The following is an 18,063-nucleotide window of genomic DNA, read 5'->3' on the forward strand; positions in this document are numbered from 1 at the left end:
TCTTGTCAGTGTTTTATAGTATTTAGTGTGCAGATCTTTCATCTCCTTGGTTAAATTTGTTGCTGAGTATTTTATTCTTTTACCATTGTAAATGAGATTGTTTTCTTAATTTCTTTTTCAGATAGTTTCTTATTAGTGTACAGAAGCACAACTTATTTTTGTATGTTGATTTTGTATCCTGCAAGTTTATCGAATTCATTTATTAATCCTAACACTTTTTTGTGGGTGGCATTTTAGGTTTGTTTTGTTTTGTTTTGTTTTGCTTTACAAGATCATGTCATCTGTGCAGAGAAACAATTATATAGCTTCCTTTCTTATTTGGGTGCCTTTTATTTCTTTTTCTTGCCTAATTGTTCTGGCTACAACATCAAGTACTATGTTGGAGAGAAGTGGTGAGAGTGGGCATCCTTCTCTTGTTCCTAATCTTAGAGGAAAAGGACTCAATTTTTCACAGAAAAGTGTCTTTCATAGTTACTCCATATTTATAATTTCTGTTGCCCTTCATTTCTTCCTGGAAGTTCAGGTTTGCACTGGGACACGTGCCCATTTAGCTTGAAGTACATCCTTCAGCTTTGCTTTTATCACAGGTCTCTCGGTGATGGATCCTTTTAGTGTTCTTTTAAGTGAAAATGTTTTAATTCGCCTTCATTTTTGAAGAATATTTTGACAAGGTATAGAATTCTGAGTTGACAATTTTTTTTCTGCCAACATTTTGAAATTGTAGTTCCACTGTTTTCTAGTCTCCATGGTGTATGATGCTAGGGCAGCAGTTACTTAAATCTTCTTATCCCGTATGCATTTTGCCATTAAAAAAAATCAATGTAGTGGCTTCATTATCACACCACCTCCCCCCCCCCGCATAAATTGATATTTATGGGAATAGAAATATGGAGAGAATAAGTCTTTGGAGAGAAAAACCCCCAAGACATTAATTCCTAGGATGCCACTGGGGAGGTTTTCCAAGATTTAGTCTGTTTGTTCTCTGGTTAGAATGAGAGATGAAATTTGCTGAGATTCAATCTTTTAGATATAAGCTGTTTGTAATAAAAATGGACATAAGAAGTTTTGAGCAGCCAGAACTGTCTCTGATAAGAGAGACATCTGATCTCTGAATTCTGAGCGGACATTATGTCATTGTAAGGTACGTGCAGAGAGAAGTACAGTGCAAACTGGCTGAGAGAATGGTTTTCTGATGTTGGGTCAGGGTGCCTGGAAGGTGTGGGTGGGGATAACTGGGAACTCTTTGAATATAGGCTGTGAAAATCAGAGTGGGACACACTAGGTGGCTCCCAGCACAAGTCATCAGCTGCGAAGCTTCAAACACCCTAATCAATTTGTGTGTGTATTTTTTACTTTTTTTGTTACAGTGTTTTTCAGAGTAGATTGTTATCAAGTATAGGTGTATGTTTTGATAGAATTTCTTAGTGTGTGTTTCACAAAGAGAGAAGGTAAAGGGAAGAAGGAAGTGAGGGAGAAAGAAAAGAATTAACTGAGTAATGTCTTAATGTATGTGGCAGGTTCTAGTCCTAGCATTAGAGTGCTACATTGCACCTTGTGTCAGATAGTTACATAGCTTTGCAGTAGTATTATTGTTAGTGGAGGATGGATGGTGTGACCATTCAGGAAAAAGGAAAATAATTTTCAGAACTATAGTATAATCATGTGTTTTCACATGGATACATCTCAAATCCCTGATGTTTATCCTGGTTACAATGTCCTTCAATCACATATGTGATTCCTGAGATGAACCCTCTTCCCTCTGCTACTAATAATTCCAGTTAGAATATTTCTCCTATTGTCCACATCCATGGAAAGCAGCTCCTTGACTTTTGTGTCCTTTCACTAATCATATAATTATTTAAAATTTAAAACTTTTACTGATGCTAAATAATCACTAAGAATCACTAGTGTCCTTGAAGTCAGTTTATGATAAAGGTGATTTGCTAAAACAACAACTGGCCTTATGTAGTTAAAAACCATTTACTTGATTGCAAATATCCATTCCTGACTTTCTGTGTTGCTGGAGGCTCTGATAAGGTGGAGGAGTCCTTTGTGACATAGCATCACATTCAGGGGAATACTGCAGGTACATTGTAGATTAATGGACTTAGTAAAGCACAGATCTGACCTCTTTGGGGTAATTTTAATAGTTGACAAACACTGAACTGGTAATAATAATCTACTAGTTAATTCAATCAATATAGAGACAGCACCAAAAACAAAAAAAGTTCCAGTTTTAGATGCTGGGGGGTGCAATAGTGAATAAAATGGACAATAGTTTTTGTTTGTTTATTTGTTTGTTTGCTTTTGGAGCTTATATTTAAGTTGAGGATGAAAGACAACATGTATGATAAAATCCAATGTACCAGTGTAGGACGAGTGCCATTGGTGACACCATAGCAGGGAAGAATGACACAGTACGCTTTTCTCACTTTTTGGTAAATTAACACAGGGCAATCAGAGCAATCTACATTGAGGGAGTGCCTGTGGGGCAAAGACTAAGAGATGTGGGGATTAGTTATGCAGATTTCACAAGTGTACGAGTGTCCAGACCCGGACAGCTGTGCCCGGACCCTGAACTGAGTGTGATTGGTGTGTTCCAGGAACAGCAGTGAGCCGGGGCAGCTGAACACTCACAAGGGCAGTGGAAATAGACTCAGGTTAGGGTACTGACTTTGAATGTTTACTCTGATAAGATGGGAATCACTAGAGGGTGTAGCGCATTAGGCTTATATTTAGCAGAGTACTCCTGGATGCTGCTGAGAATGGCGGGTTGGGCAAGAGTGGAAAGACTGGCGCAATAACCCAGATGCCTGAGGAGGTGGCTTCACACCCAGGATCACCAAGCAGACAGGAAGAAAGGGACTCTGCACCTGTGTTCATGAAACACAGGAGGTTGCAATTTTCTGTTCAGTCCTTTTCAAAGTGTTGATATTCAAAGTTTTGCTGCCTTCTAAAGGAAGTTGAGACATTTCACCCTTTTCTTTATTTGGAAGAATTTGTGTGAGTCGCTATTATTTCTTTCTTAACTATTTGGTAGAATTCGCCCGTGCAGTATGGACTTGGTGTTTCCTTTTGGGGAAGATTTTAAATAGCAGCTCTGGTTTCCTATAGAGTTATCAATCACATTTCCTCTTTGTTACTGAAAGTTTTTGTAATCCACTTTTGGTTTGAATTAATTTGTAAATTAACATCTGCATTGTTAAGTTCATTGGCATGAAGGTGTTCATGATGACTTTTACATTGGACATTGACTTTCACTAATCTTTTCAAACTTCTAGGTTTTTATTTCATTGACTTTGCTCTGTTGTGCTCTTTTCTACTGTAATGATTCATGTTGTAATTTTCATTATTCCTTTCCTTCTACTTTCTTCAGACTTGGGTTGCTGGTATCCTTCCTTTATCCACCTGGCTTCTTAAAATGAAAGTTTAAGGTATTGGTTTTCAATATTTTTTTCTTTTCTAGTGTATGAATCCAAGGCCAAAAATTCCCCTCTATTTCTTCCTTTAGCTGACGAACAAGAGCTTTGATATGTCTTATCTTCATTATCGTTCACTTAAAAATATTTTCTAATGCCTATTTCTCCTTTTATCTGTTAATTACTTGGTGTGTATTGCCTAACTTCAAGCATTTAGTGAGTTTCTAGATATCTTTTTAGTGTTTTCTAATCCCACCATAGTCAAAGAACAGTCTTTGGATGGTTCCATCTTTTGAAAATTTTGAAGCTTTTTTTTTTTTTAAAGATTTTTTAAAGTAATCTCTACCTTCAATGCAGGGCTCAAGTTCACGACCCCAAGATCAAGAGTTGCACACTCCACCAACAGAGCCAGCCATTTTTTTTTTTTTTGGTAAAGACTCAACCTATGCTTGATTTTTTAAATGTTATGTGTGAAAATAATTTGAATTCTTTTCTTGTTTTTCATTCATGCATTGTACTCTATACAGTTTGAACATCCACAGGTCATGATCACTCTTGCTTTATATAGTATTTCTCACCTGTCTGGAGTCTGTTTTCCCTTGTGTGTGGCCAGATGTGCACCCATTCTGCAGTTCTCAGTATCTTTCTGCATTTCCATTCCTCTGTCTAGTATCCCTTACTTCTTCCTCAAGAACTTCTTTTAGGGTATATTTAGTGTAGTGATGAATTCTCTCAGTTTGTGTTTTCTCTGCGTGTGTGTGTGTGTAAATTCTTTCTTGTTGGGTTAAGTGTTCTATATATGTTAATCAAACTTGTAAATGATGTTGTTCAGATGTTTATATTCTTACTGACTTGTTGGCTAATTCTTCTGTCTGCATACAGAGAGGTATGTTAAAGCTTCTTATTCTGTGGTGGATTTGACTGTCTTCACTAGTTCTGTCACCTTTTGAAGTTGGGAGCTTACATTGGACTATGATATTTTGGACCAGTAATCAGCAGGAGACTCTCAGTGTGGGTGGGTAAGTATAAGTTTTTCCAATTCCTTAGGTCAAGGGCCCACTTTTCAGTTGACAGGGTGGTGATTATTTTATTTTACAAACAGCAAGGGTTTCTTTGTTCTTATACTTCCTGTGCCTTTTCTCTCTTCCTCAGGGTTTATGCTTTGCCTTCTTCTAGTTTTTTTTCCCTTGTAGAAATTCCTGCTAAATGTGGAGCACTTTTCTTTTTGAGCTAAAATATTTGGGGTATATTCAAAGTTCTCCCACTGTTAGGACTTCTCACTATTTCCAGTTTTTCTCAACTACATCAACAGCCCCACTGCCAGGCTGCAATCTTGTGATTACTGATCCTAATTGTGTGTTTTTATCCTCTCCTTACACAATATTTGAAGTTTCTGGGATTTGCATCTCTTAATTTTACTGAAGGTTTGGGTGGCCAGGAAGGTGCTGGTTTCCTGGGGCTTTTATGTATCTTAGAAGAAGAGGCAAAAAATCCTCACAAGGCTATATCTGCATTGCTTCCAGAACCTGGAATTATAAGCTCAACAATTCCTCTTACTTGTGTGTCTTAAATTTGCCCAACCTTGGATTCTAATATATTTGTGAGGTTATGGTCATGTCCCACATCTCCTACTTTAAAAAGTTCTCTTTATAGCTGCTTTTATTAATCTAATGTCATTTTACTACATATGAATTTATGAGGTATGTTAATCTTCAATTTTATTGTAAGTAAATTTAGCTTTACTGCTCCTAAATATTCTTTACATTGTAGCTCACTCCTAGGGTCTTCCAAATAGTAATCTTGCCTTACTTAACATCCATGATGTAAAATTAAAAATTCAGAAAAATTAACTCACTGTTATTGTTACATTTGCTCCCCAGGCAATGGAGAACGTCACTACAGTGAGTGAGTTTCTCTTACTTGGCCTGACCAGTGTTCAGGATCTGCAGCCTTTCTTCTTTGTGCTTTTCTTAATCATTTACTTGATAAGCTTGGTTGGAAATGGAGCTATATTGGTGATCATTATTTTGGAGCCCAAACTCCACTCCCCCATGTATTTTTTCCTGGGAAACCTTTCTTGTCTGGACATCTGCTATTCTTCGGTGACACTGCCCAAGCTGCTTCTAACCCTCTTGTCCACTCGCAGGGTCATATCTTTCCTAGGCTGCATCACTCAGCTACACTTCTTCCACTTTCTGGGCTGTTCTGAGGCCATCTTGCTGGCCATTATGGGCTTTGACCGATTCGTGGCCATCTGCTACCCACTTCACTATGCCGTGCTCATGAACCACCAGGTGTGTGTCCTCTTGGCTGCCGTAGCCTGGCTCACCAGCTTCCTTTATGCTCTGATGCATTCTGTCCTGACTGCACGCCTGAACTTCTGCCACTCTCTGAAACTCCACCACTTCTTCTGCGATGTGAAGCCTCTCCTGGAACTGGCCTGTGGTGACACGCAGGTCAATCAATGGCTTATTTCCATCATCACAGGTGGTATTTCCATGGGTGCCTTCTTCCTGACTCTTCTCTCTTACCTCTATGTCGTTGGTTTCCTTCTGTTTGAGCATCAGTCCTGCAGCACACTTCACAAGGCTCTGTCCACATGTGCTTCGCACCTCATGGTGCTGTGTCTTTTCTATGGGCCTGTGGGCTTCACATACATCCGTCCAGCCTCAGCCACTTCCATGGTTCAGGATCGGATGGTGGCTGTTATATACAGCGCAGTCACCCCAGTGCTGAACCCACTGATATACACTCTTAGGAATAAGGAAGTGTGGTTGGCTCTGAAGAAGATCTTCAGGAGGAAGTTTTGTTGAAAGACTGCCAGGAGCACCTCTGGGACTAACAGGGTAGATGTCTGACGTCCATTAAGAGTCATCCCTTCGTTGTGGTGAATGGTCTACTTGATTTGTTTTTCTCTCAGGGATTTGTAGCACTTGCCACTGTGTTCTGCACTTATTTATGTATAATCATTCTTGGTTCAGTATTTATTCACTGATTTACTTAAGAAATGGTCATTGAGCGTATGTTATATCAGACAATGTAGTAGGGGCAGAAAATACAGGAGTGAGAAAAACTCCACAGTCTTGTGAAAATCAGTTTAGTGTAATGGGGACCACCCAACAAGCAAACCTGTAAGTAAACATGTAAGGATAATAGTATGGGATTGAGAACTAAAAGGAGGTAGGAAGGATGAGGAGCAAATGGGATGGGCACATATGATATAATAAAGAATTTATGTGCTCTCTGTCCTGAGTTTCTGAAATAGAGCTTCTAAAACTCTCAGAATTCCCCAAGTGGCAGTGTCTTTGTTATTCATAAACCACTTGGATCACACCTGGGGTTATGCTCATAAGATGACCTTATATGGGCCCCAAGACAGCTTCAGGATGGGGCTGGTCCTGCCAGAAACACCAACCATATGGCTAGAGGTTTGCAGCTTTGAGTCATAGTGATACAAACCTGACTTCCAGAGAGGAAGGAGGCTGGAGGCTGAGCTCAGCTACGTGGCCAGTGATTCTGTCAGTCACACCTGTATAACAGAACCTTAATAAAAAGGATACCATGGCCAAACAACCTTCTTTGGTTGGCACTGTACACTTTGAACATTGTGATGGTTATTTTTATGTGTCAACCTGACTGGGCTAAGGGATGCCCAGAGAGCTGGTAGAATGTTATTTCTGGGTGTGTCTGTGTGAGGGTGCTTCTGAAAGAGATAAGTGTCTGAACTGGTAAACTGAGAAGCTGAGCCAAGAAGCCCCCCCCCCCCCCACGAATGCAGATGGGCATCATACAATCCACTGAGGTCCTGATTAGACTGAAAAGATGGAAGAAGGGTGTATGTTGATATTGAGCTATTATAACTAACCAATTCTTAGTGGGTAGAAACACCACATTTCCTTAGATATGTAATTAACAGAGTATCCATCAGACAAGATTCTGTACCAGACAGCAAGGTTGAAATGAAAATTAAGGGCATCTGACTTGTGTGGGTTGATGGTAATGGAAAATGGATCATAGGATCTCCAGTTCTCTGAGTTCTTTGTCCATGTTGGATATTAACAGCTTATCAGAAATGTACAGAGCAGTAGCAGATGGCAGTGCAGCTCCAATGATGGATGGGCCAAAGGGGGGACACAGGACAGATTCCTGGGGGTTCTTCTTTTTTCCCCAAGTGGTGAAATGTCTCTGAGGTGATCCTTCTTAGCATCAAGCTGCTCTGGATGTGTAATGGGATGAAGCAGGTAAAATTATTCCTATGCTTTCCTATGTAGTTTGCTCAGTTAAGTTTTGGGGTAGTCAAAATTTACATGTTTGTGCTCCTAAGCCCCATGTTGTCCAAGGTCAGCTGTAAATGACAGACACTAACAAGAGAACATAAAACTCATCAAAACAACTTTGGGTTTTTGAAAATGTAACCAAAAGTTGACAATCCTTTACCTAGATAAACCAAGAAAGAGAAGATTCAAATAAATACAAGTATAAATTAAAGGGGAGACAAGCTTGATACCACAAAAATACACAGAGACTTATGAACAGTTGTTCACTTTGGATAGCTTAGAAAAAAATGAAAAAATTCCTAAAAACACACACCCTAATCTGAACAGACCAATGATGATTAAGGAGATTACAGCAGGGTTAAAAGCCCTCCCCCAAAAGATCAATCAGCTCTACAGATTTCTATCAAACACTTAAATAAGAATTAAGTCATTCCTCCTCAAATTATTCTAAGAGAAGGGAACACTTCAAAACTCATTTCATGGGCAAGCATTAACCTCAACCAAAGCCAAACAAGTTACAGGCCAATATCCCTGATAAATACAGGGATTTCCTCAGTAAAATACTAGAAAATGGGATTCAACAGCATTTGTAAAGGATCATACAGCATTATTAAGTGGGATCAATCCCTGGATTGAAAGGGTGGTTCAAAATACACAAATCAGTAAATGTGATGCACCACATTAACAGAATGAAGGTTTAAAACTGTATGTTCATCTCAGTGAATAAAGAAAATGCATTCGACAAAATATAATATCCTCAGATCAGACTAGGACTTCAATATTCAGGTGAATACCTGATAGTGTATTATTGGAAAGTGATGTCATCATACTGCCCACTAACAAAAAGAAATCAGGGATAAGTAGATGTATGAGTAGATAAGAAAAAATGAAAACAATCAGCATGAAAATGGACAACAAACCTAACCTCAGTTATTAGTATTTATTGAACAACTGGCCACAGACTATTGTCACGCTGCTTGGTGCGACACAAGACTGAAAGCATTACTCAGAGTCCAGATGGTTTGAAATGATGAGAGGCTGGAGGGACTGCACCAAGAAAAACTTCCTTAAGCAAGAGAGGGCTGGGTAGCTCTCTTGTATTTATTGGGGAGTGAACAATAGTATGTGGAAATGAAAGGAGAAACATAAGTTAATAAATCATGTGAGACATACCATGACTTAACTATGTGAGTGTCTATGCATATACATTGGCAAACTCACGAAGAATGCACGGGGCAAAGTAAGGGGTAAAGGTGGACTCAACCTTCCTTAGTAACCTGAGCATTTCATCCTGGAAAGAAAAACCCTTCTGCTTCTTCCAGCACATCTTGTGTTCCCTTGGTTGAGCAGTTACTGTGTTCAGCACGTGCTGCATTCAGCACGCACTGCTCTTGCCCTACTTTATCTCTCCTGTCCTCTGTACTCCCACAGACTATATGAAAAACATACAATGTTCATGGAGAACATTTCCAGAATTTAGTAATTCAGGGAATTAGAAACCATAAAAAATAAAATTTCAGATTTGGAAAACAAACAAATAACCACAACGACAAGAAACACTAGAAATTCCAGAATGGAAAATTTTAAGAACTCAAATTAGGAGCTGAGCAGATGGATTTAATAGCAGATTAGACATGCCTCTAGCAAAACTCAAGGAACTGGATGTCACCAAGAACAAAGCGCAAAGAACGTACTGCACACAGAACAAAGAACATGCCTTAAGCAAAATTTGAACGTGGTGGTTAAAAATATGCCAAACTGGAGGTACCTGGGTGGCTCAGTTTGTTAAGTGTCCAACTTCTGCTCAGATCATGATCTCATAGTTTTTGTGAGTTCAAGCCCCGTGCCAGACTCATGTTGACAGCTCAGAGCCTGGATCCTGCTTTGGATTCTGTGTCTCTCTCTCTCTGTCTCAAAAATAAATAAACTTAAAAATATTCCAAACTGGAAAACATTAATCAGTTCTTAAAAAGCCCAAGTAAACCCAGGCATGACAAATAATAAATTCTATACACAAACATATTATCTTGAGATTGAAGAAGAGTGTGGCAAAAGAAAACTTAAAAACAAGAACAATAACCTCCAAAAGAACCATAGGAAGATTGAAAGATGATTTTTTTCAACAGTAACAACAGACTAGATTATTTTTAAGAGAGTAAAATAATACCTTCAGTGGGTGAAAAAAAGAACTAGAATCCTAGAATTTTCTACATAATGCAGTATTCTCAAAAATGAAAGTTAAATAAAGACAATTTCAGATAAATACAAGTTGACATCTCACTAGTAGCAAACAGGGCAGAAAAGGATCACAAGTGGATGGTTTCTAAGTAGGATGAGAGAATCAAGAATTTAAATATGTTGGTAAATCTAAATGAATGTGTACTGCATAAAATAATAATAAAGGTAGTATGCTGTGAAGGTTGAATTACTTATAGAATTAATATCCGTTACAGCAATAGCCTTCTCCTGTTGGGAGAAAGTAAGTGGAATTAGAAGGTCCCAAAGTATTGTGCTGGAGGGGGGTAAAATACCAACTAACAACTGAGTTTTATCAACCAAGGATGCGATTTTTTGTTTAAGGCATAACCACCAATGACCAGGTAAAGAATGTATAGCTTCTAAATTGATAAAGGTTGTAAATAATTCAAAGTCTATAAAAAGAGAGGAACAAAGGAAAGAAAAGGACATAGGACAAGGGACAGAAAGAAAATACAAAATGAGATAGGAGATTTAAACTCCCAAATACCAGTTCTTACTTTAAACTTAAATGGATGACGTACTTCAGTTAAAAGGCCAGAGTGTCAGGCTGGTAGGAAAAAATCCCTGACAAGTCGATGTTGCTTACAAGAGCTACATCATCCCAACCAGAAAGGTGCAGAAAAGCTAAATGTAAAAGACAATGAAAGTTATATCATGCAAATATTAACAAAAGGAAAGGTTGTATATCTATATTTATAGCAGAACACAATTTTTAGGATGAATGGTATTATCAGAATGTGATGGTTATATTTATGTGTCAACTTGACTGGGCCATGGTTTTCTCAGATAGCTGGCAAAATATCCAAATATGCTGGATGTTTCTATGAAGGTGTTTTTGTATGAGATTCACATTTAAATTGGTAGACTTGTAAAGTAGACTGACATCTGTAATGTGGGTGGGCCTCATGTAACCAGCTGAAGGTCTGAAAAGAACAAAAGGCTGACTCTTCCTAAGCAAGAGACTTCTCCTGCCTGAGAGCCACTGAATGGGGACATCAGTGCCAACTGCTGGCTGTCAGACTTGAACTGGGTGCAGCTTGTGGACTTGATGGCCTCCATAATGACGCTGGCCAATTCCTTATGAAAAATTTCTTGATGGATAGATAGATAGATGATAGTTATAGAGGTGATAGATTATCAATAGATAGATGATAGATAGGTGATAGATTATCAATAGATAGATGATAGATAGATGGGTAGATAGGTGACAGGATAGATAGATGATAGAGACATATAAAATAATAACACACACACACACACACACACACACACACACACACACACACACATATGCTCTGTTCTGATTCTCTGGATAACCTTGATTCATGCCCAGGGATAAAGATCGCTAAAAATCAATGTATATTGATTCATCTGTAAAATGAAACAATTCTAAAGTTGTATGCTCCTGTTTTTAAGTGGCCTCAAAATATATAAACAATCTACAACACCAATATCAAATACACATACATTTACAATTACATGGTGAAAATGTTACATTTCACTCAGTAACTGTTAAGACAAGCAGACTAAAACGAGTAAAGATTAAAATTTGAACTATAATTACAGATGAGTTCATCATGATCATCATAGGACATTAAATTCAATGATTCAGAGTATGTATTTTTCAAAAGGCACGTGGAATATTTGTAAAAATTGACTATACATTGGACCATTAAAAGTTTTAACAAACTCAGAGAATTGAAGGCATTCAATATGTCAAGTTAGTCATCAACAACAAAAATAAAATATTTATTTGGGAATTAAGGACTACATTTCTAAACAATGCATGGGTTAATATAATATTGCATTGGAAATTAGGAAACATTTTGGAATGAGAGATAAATGACATTTCAAGTTACTGGATTCTGTTATGGGTGTGCTCATGAGGAATTTATGGCCTTACATACATATATTAGAATTGAAGAAAAACCGAAAATATATGATGTAAATATCCATCTCAATGTGTTAGACAGGAAGAGGAAAACAAACCTAAAGAAGGTAGAAAATTTAAAAGAATGAATATAAGAATAAAAATACTAACAATTAAAGTGAAGTGTTGGTTTTTTCAGACATCCAGTTAGGAATGAATAAGTCACAGGGTAAAAGGCACAGGGTAGGGAATGTGTGTGTGATGCTGTAACAGTGATATCTGGAGACAGGTGGTGGACACAGCATCATGTGTGAGCCTGTCAATCACCGTGCTGTGCACCTCACAATAATGGAACATTGCGTATCAACTATACTCAAATTTTTTAAAAAAGCTAATAAAATTTACAATCCATGGCAAGATTGATCAGTGATAGTGAGGGAAGTCAGGATAATCAATATCAGGAATGAAGAATGCTTCTGCTCACATAAGGAACATGCAGGTTGCTTCCAGGGTGGCAATGGTGTGCCCAGCAGTAGCAGGGGGATACCCACAGGTACTCAACCCCCTGAACTTGTCTGACCCCTTGTCTTTCCTCTGCACATATGGCGGCTGATCTGTGACCAAACAGAAGAATCCATCTCTCAAAAATGGCGACAGTGTTGTTACAACAAAGGAAGTGGAGGCTTTCCTACCTTCTCTCAGTTGGCACCCAGAAGAAATACAAGGTGTAATGAAAGAAATCAATGTACCACTGATTTGCCAGAAATTTTACCATGATGATTATAAAAATGAAAGATACAGAGTGTGAAGGCAGATCCACAGGTAACTCTGAGTTTTTCAACAAGGCCGATAATGGTTAGACGGCACCAAGGCAGAGTCACATCTCACACTGACAAGCTTAGGGGAAGTGTTACTGCTGGAAGAAGGTGGTGGAATCATCACACAGGCAGAGACTGATGGAAATGCAGAAGTCTGTAATGAAGAATTAATAGAGATGATGGTTTGGAAATAAAGTATTTTCAACTCATCCTCCTTCCCATTAGGATAAAATTCAATCTTTTACTTACGTCTTACAAAATAATTTCATTCCAAACACACAAGCTAGCTTCATGAATTATTTGACTGGTGCCCTGTCCCCAACTGACCAAGCTAAAATGAGTCTTATGCAGCTTTAAATATAAGAAAGCATGTAGTGGACTCTTTAAAATCATGTTTGCCAATAAATATTACACTGTTGAGCTGGCCCGTTTTTCATGCCCACATTTATTTATTTATTTATTTTCAATATATGAAGTTTATTGTCAAATTGGTTTCCATACAACACCCAGTGCTCATTCCAAAAGGTGCCCTCCTCAATACCCATCACCCACCCTCCCCTCCCTCCCACCCCCCATCAACCCTCAGTTTGTTCTCAGTTTTTAAGAGTCTCTTATGCTTTGGCTCTCTTCCACTCTAACCTCTTTTTTTTTTTCTTCCCCTCCCCCATGGGTTTCTGTTAAGTTTCTCAGGATCCACATAAGAGTGAAACCATATGGTATCTGTCTTTCTCTGTATGGCTTATTTTACTTAGCATAACACTCTCCAGTTCCATCCACGTTGCTACAAAGGGCCATATTTCATTCTTTCTCATTGCCACGTAGTACTCAATTGTGTATATAAACCACAATTTCTTTATCCATTCATCAGTTGATGGACACTTAGGCTCTTTCCATAATTTGGCTATTGTTGAGAGTGCTGCTATAAACATTGGGGTACAAGTGCCCCTATGCATCAGTACTCCTGTATCCCTTGGGTAAATTCCTAGCAGTGTTATTGCTGGGTCATAGGGTAGGTCTATTTTTAATTTTTTGAGGAACGTCCACACACTGTTTTCCAGAGTGGCTGCACCAATTTTCATTCCCACTAACAGTCATGCCCACATTTAACAATTGTGCCTTGTTGGGCAGCTTTATTTGAAAATGAAAAAAAAACTTATTCAAATGAGTTAATTTGTTAGTATAAAGTTTCATATCTGGTTCACTAAAAATAAATGAAACAAATGTAGTTTAGGATCTGAGGGAAAAATGAATGTCAAAATTTTTGTATAGTGGTTTCTTTACATGTCAGTGTGCATTTATCACTACTGGTGATTTTTAAGCTTGTCTGGTGTGCCTACCCCATGTTGGGCTAGCATCATCTGCACTGAACAACAAGAAACTGAAATTTAGGGGCTCCTGGGTGGCTCAGTTGGTTAAGCGTCCGAACTCAGCTTGTCATGATCTCATGGTCCATGAGTTTGAGCTTTGCTTTGGGCTCTGCACTGATAGCTCAGAGCCTGGAGCCTGCTTCGGATTCTGTGTGTCTCCCTCTCTGCCTGTCCCTCCCCAACTCATGCTCTGTCTGTCTCTCTCAAAAATAAATAAACATTAAAAAATTAAAAAAAACCAAATTTATGTCATTTCCAAATTATAATTGCTCTTTTCCCCCAATTGAAAAATATAAGGCACTGTTATGAACAACTTTATGTCAACTCTTTTGAAAATTTGCATAAAAAAACAACCTAACTTACCAAAGTTGACACAAGAATAAAAAAAGCTGGAGTCATGCATTCATCATAGAGCTTTGGATGAATTCACTCTGTAATTGTAACTTTCCTATAAGAAAAATCAGGTGGTTTTCCTGGATGGTTTTATTAGATGGTTTTATTGGCAAATTCCATAAAAAATAAAATAAAATTATGCCAATCTTACCAAGTCTTCCATAGAATAGAAAAAGTAAGAAGTATCTGTTAAGCATTCAATGAAGCTATTAGAACATTCATGTAAAAACCATCAATAATAGTACAAGAAATAGAACTTGCAGGCCTATATCAACCAGGAACATCAAAGTGAAAATCCTGAACAAAATAGGATCACATCGATTCCAGTGAAAATACACATTGTGGCTAACATTGCCTTCCTTCAGGTATTTAAAGTTGATTTAATAGTAAAACTCCATCAGTGTGATATATTATATGGACACAAAAGAAAGAAATATAATATATACTGATATGCATAGAAAAAGCATGCACTAAATCCAATGTTTATTCATTATAAAAAAAACACAATTCATGGAAATCTAGGACTAAGAGAGAATCTCCCTAAACTGATAGAAAATCTCTACATAATACCCACAGAATACATGGTTTTTGATAGTGAAATGTTGAAAGGGAAGGATTTCTGCTAACAATACTTCTACATTATACTGAAGATCCTAACGAGTGAATTAAAATAAAAAAACAACATTTTTAAAGATTAGGTAAGCAATTATTCAAAAATTATTTGAAAATCTAGGGGGAAAAGGTCTAAAATATTATTGAGAGTAAATTAAAAAGATAAAAATGGAGAGATAAACCATATTATGCATTGAAATATTTAATGATGTCACCTTCCCCCCAATTTGTATAGATTCAATTCGAAGTCTCAGTACTTTTGTGATATCTGAAAATAAAATAAAATTTGTGTGGGAAAAAATAAAAAATAAAAAAATAAAATTTGTGGTAATACAAATGGCCACGTATTACTAAGTCTACAATTTCATGTTCCAAGCTTATCCACTAGCTACATGTTTACAATTTTTTAATGTTTATTTATTTTTGAGAGGGGAGAGAGAGAGAGAGAGAGAAAGAGAGAGAGAGAGAGGGAATGCGAGAGTCTGAGACATGGCTCCTTCCTCAGCCACCCACGGTTTCTTTTGGTGTTATCTTCCCTGTGAACTTAGATGCCTTAAATATTTATACCACTGGCTTTTATATAATTCTCCAGCTTTTACTTCCATTTGAGACTAACAACATTCTTTTGTGTAATTTTTTTCTCTTTGCTTTTTCAAAAAAAAATTACATTTATTTATGTATTTTGAGAGAGAGAGAAAGAGAGAGAGCACAAGCAGGGGAGGGGCAGAGAGAAGGAGAGAGAGAATCCCAAGCAGGCTCCACACTGTTAGTGCAGATCCCAACATGGGGCTTGATCCCATGAACCATGACATCATGACTTGAGCCTAAACCAAGAGTTGATGCTGGACTGAGCCACCCAGGTGCCCCTGAATTTGTTGATTTTCTTATGAAGCATTTAGGGCACAGCTGAGCATGTACCTTCCATACAAACTGTTCCTTAATTATGCACTTTGTAAATATGGACAATATATATTACATAAGTTGCCAACTATATCTGTACTAATTTTTCTGGGTTAACATGGCTTCCTTCAATTGTAGATTTTTCAAATTTAAAAAAAAGATTCGAATGTTACTTTTATTAGTTATACTCATGAGCAACAAGTTACCCTAAAATTTAGCAGCTTAAAATAAGAAATAGTTATTAACCTTAAGATTTCTAGGGATCAAAAATCTGAGTACAGCTTAGCTGACTGCCTGGGAATCAGCCAGCTGCAATAAAGATGTGTCAGCCACAGCTCAGCCATCTCTGGGCTCACGTGGCCAGCTGCCAGGATCCTCAAGTCCTCACTGGATGTTAAAGCCAGTTATATGCTGTGTGGCAAATTATATGATTCTTTAATTTTTTTCTAAATGTATTAATTTGTAGAAGGACATTTTATGTTAATCAGGGCCAAAGTAATGCATAGGATGAGTTGTGATGGGAAAGTGGTTGGATTCACCAAAAATCATTTAACTGAATATCAATTCCATGAAAGCGAAAATTTCTAGACTTTCAGCCTACATATCCATGGTTAGCCCTTAAATGTAAGTTAACAAACTCTATGCAGAGATGCCTGACTTAAGTCACTTTAATCAAATCAGACATTTTTCTGTGTCTATATAATTGCACTTTAGTATTGCCTATGTTTTTCATAGATGATGCTGCTTTCTGCTGTGTCTGTCTGCTCATTACTGTTCAAACTTTCCAAGGGCAGGAGCTGTGACTTCTATCTTCTTTGTATTGTCCTTTGCTCCTCCAGTAACAAATATCAGGCTCTGCCCAAAGAGACATGCTGTGTTAACATTGTGGTCTACACTAATGCCAAATGATACTTGAGGAGAAGAACACAGTGGGCTCATGAGACCAAGAGGCCCTAGGTATTGACTTGGGGGGATCAGGGGACTTTGTGTTAATTGTCAAACCACAGGATAAGGATGAGATATCTGGAATTTGTTCTTACTCTTGGATATAGAATGTTACCACGTTTAACTGCATCCCAGCAGACTCTGTACTTAGGGTGGGAGATGGTCTGGTGAAGCCACAGAAAAAACTCAGACAGTGAAGAGACCCAGGTGTATTGGGGGAACTTTTGTGCAGGAAGTTCAGGAGCAGCTGGCTGGACAAAACATCAAGCTGCTGGGATCTATGTACAGCAAACTTTTATAGCATAGAAACTTAGCCCAGCAGCCATCTGTAGATTGTCCTCTCCTCACATGACCAGCACCCCCAGAAGATCAAGGCTGGCCACTCATTTACTCATGGTTACAAAGGAGACCCTCTGGGCTGGACACACCTGCAGACCCTGACCTTGAATGCTGAACAGCAGTACTGCACATTCTGCTTCACGGGACTATAGAGAGAGGTCAGGATGTCTACATTTTCAAGGTCATGAGTAATACATTCAGGGTGTGCATGCACAAGCCAACCTTCCAGCACATACCATACACCATCTATTTTTTTAATGTTTATTTATTGTTATTATTTTTAATTTAATTTAACGTTTTTTTAAATTTACATCCAAATTAGTTAGCATATAGTGAAACAATGATTTCAGGAGTAGATACCTTAATACCCCTTACCCATTTAGCCCATCCCCCCTCCCATAACCCCTCCAGCAACCCTCAGTTTGTTCTCCATATTTGTGTCTCTTCTGTTTTGTCCTCCTCCCTGTTTTTATATTATTTTTGTTTCCCTTCCCTTATGTTCATCTGTTTTGTCTCTTAAAGTCTTCATGTGAGTGAAGTCATGATTTTTTTCTTTCTCTGACTGACTAATTTTACTTGGCATAATACCCTCCAGTTCTATCCACGCAGTTGCAAATGGCAAGATTTCATTCTTTTTGATTGTTGAGTAATACTCCATTGTATACATATACCACATTTTCTTTATCCATTCATCCATCGATGGACATTTGGGCTCTTTCCATACTTTGGCTATTGTTGATAGTGCTGCTGTGAACATTGGGATGCATGTGTCCCTTCAAAACAGCACACCTGTATCCCATGGATAAATGCCTAGTAGTGTAATCCCTGGGTCGTAGGGTAGTTCTACTTTTAATTTTTTGAGAA

At 37.9% G+C, this 18,063-nt stretch overlaps 1 protein-coding gene across 1 annotated transcript; it reads left to right on the plus strand.

Moving 5' to 3' along the window:
- Positions 1 to 3,820: 3,820 nt before the first annotated feature.
- On the plus strand, positions 3,821 to 11,619 carry LOC101080455 (olfactory receptor 12D3). Its single transcript, XM_045057029.1, has one exon. The coding sequence runs from the start codon at positions 5,303 to 5,305 to the stop codon at positions 6,230 to 6,232; it is 930 nt and encodes a 309-aa protein (XP_044912964.1). The 5' UTR covers positions 3,821 to 5,302; the 3' UTR covers positions 6,233 to 11,619.
- Positions 11,620 to 18,063: the final 6,444 nt, after the last annotated feature.

Source organism: Felis catus, chromosome B2, assembly GCF_018350175.1.
Source record: "Felis catus isolate Fca126 chromosome B2, F.catus_Fca126_mat1.0, whole genome shotgun sequence".
Taxonomy (NCBI): domain Eukaryota; kingdom Metazoa; phylum Chordata; class Mammalia; order Carnivora; family Felidae; genus Felis; species Felis catus.

Excerpts from the sequence above, each read along its gene's own strand:
- LOC101080455 (XM_045057029.1), top strand. The coding sequence starts at position 5,303 with ATGGAGAACGTCACTACAGTGAGTGAGTTTCTCTTACTTGGCCTGACC.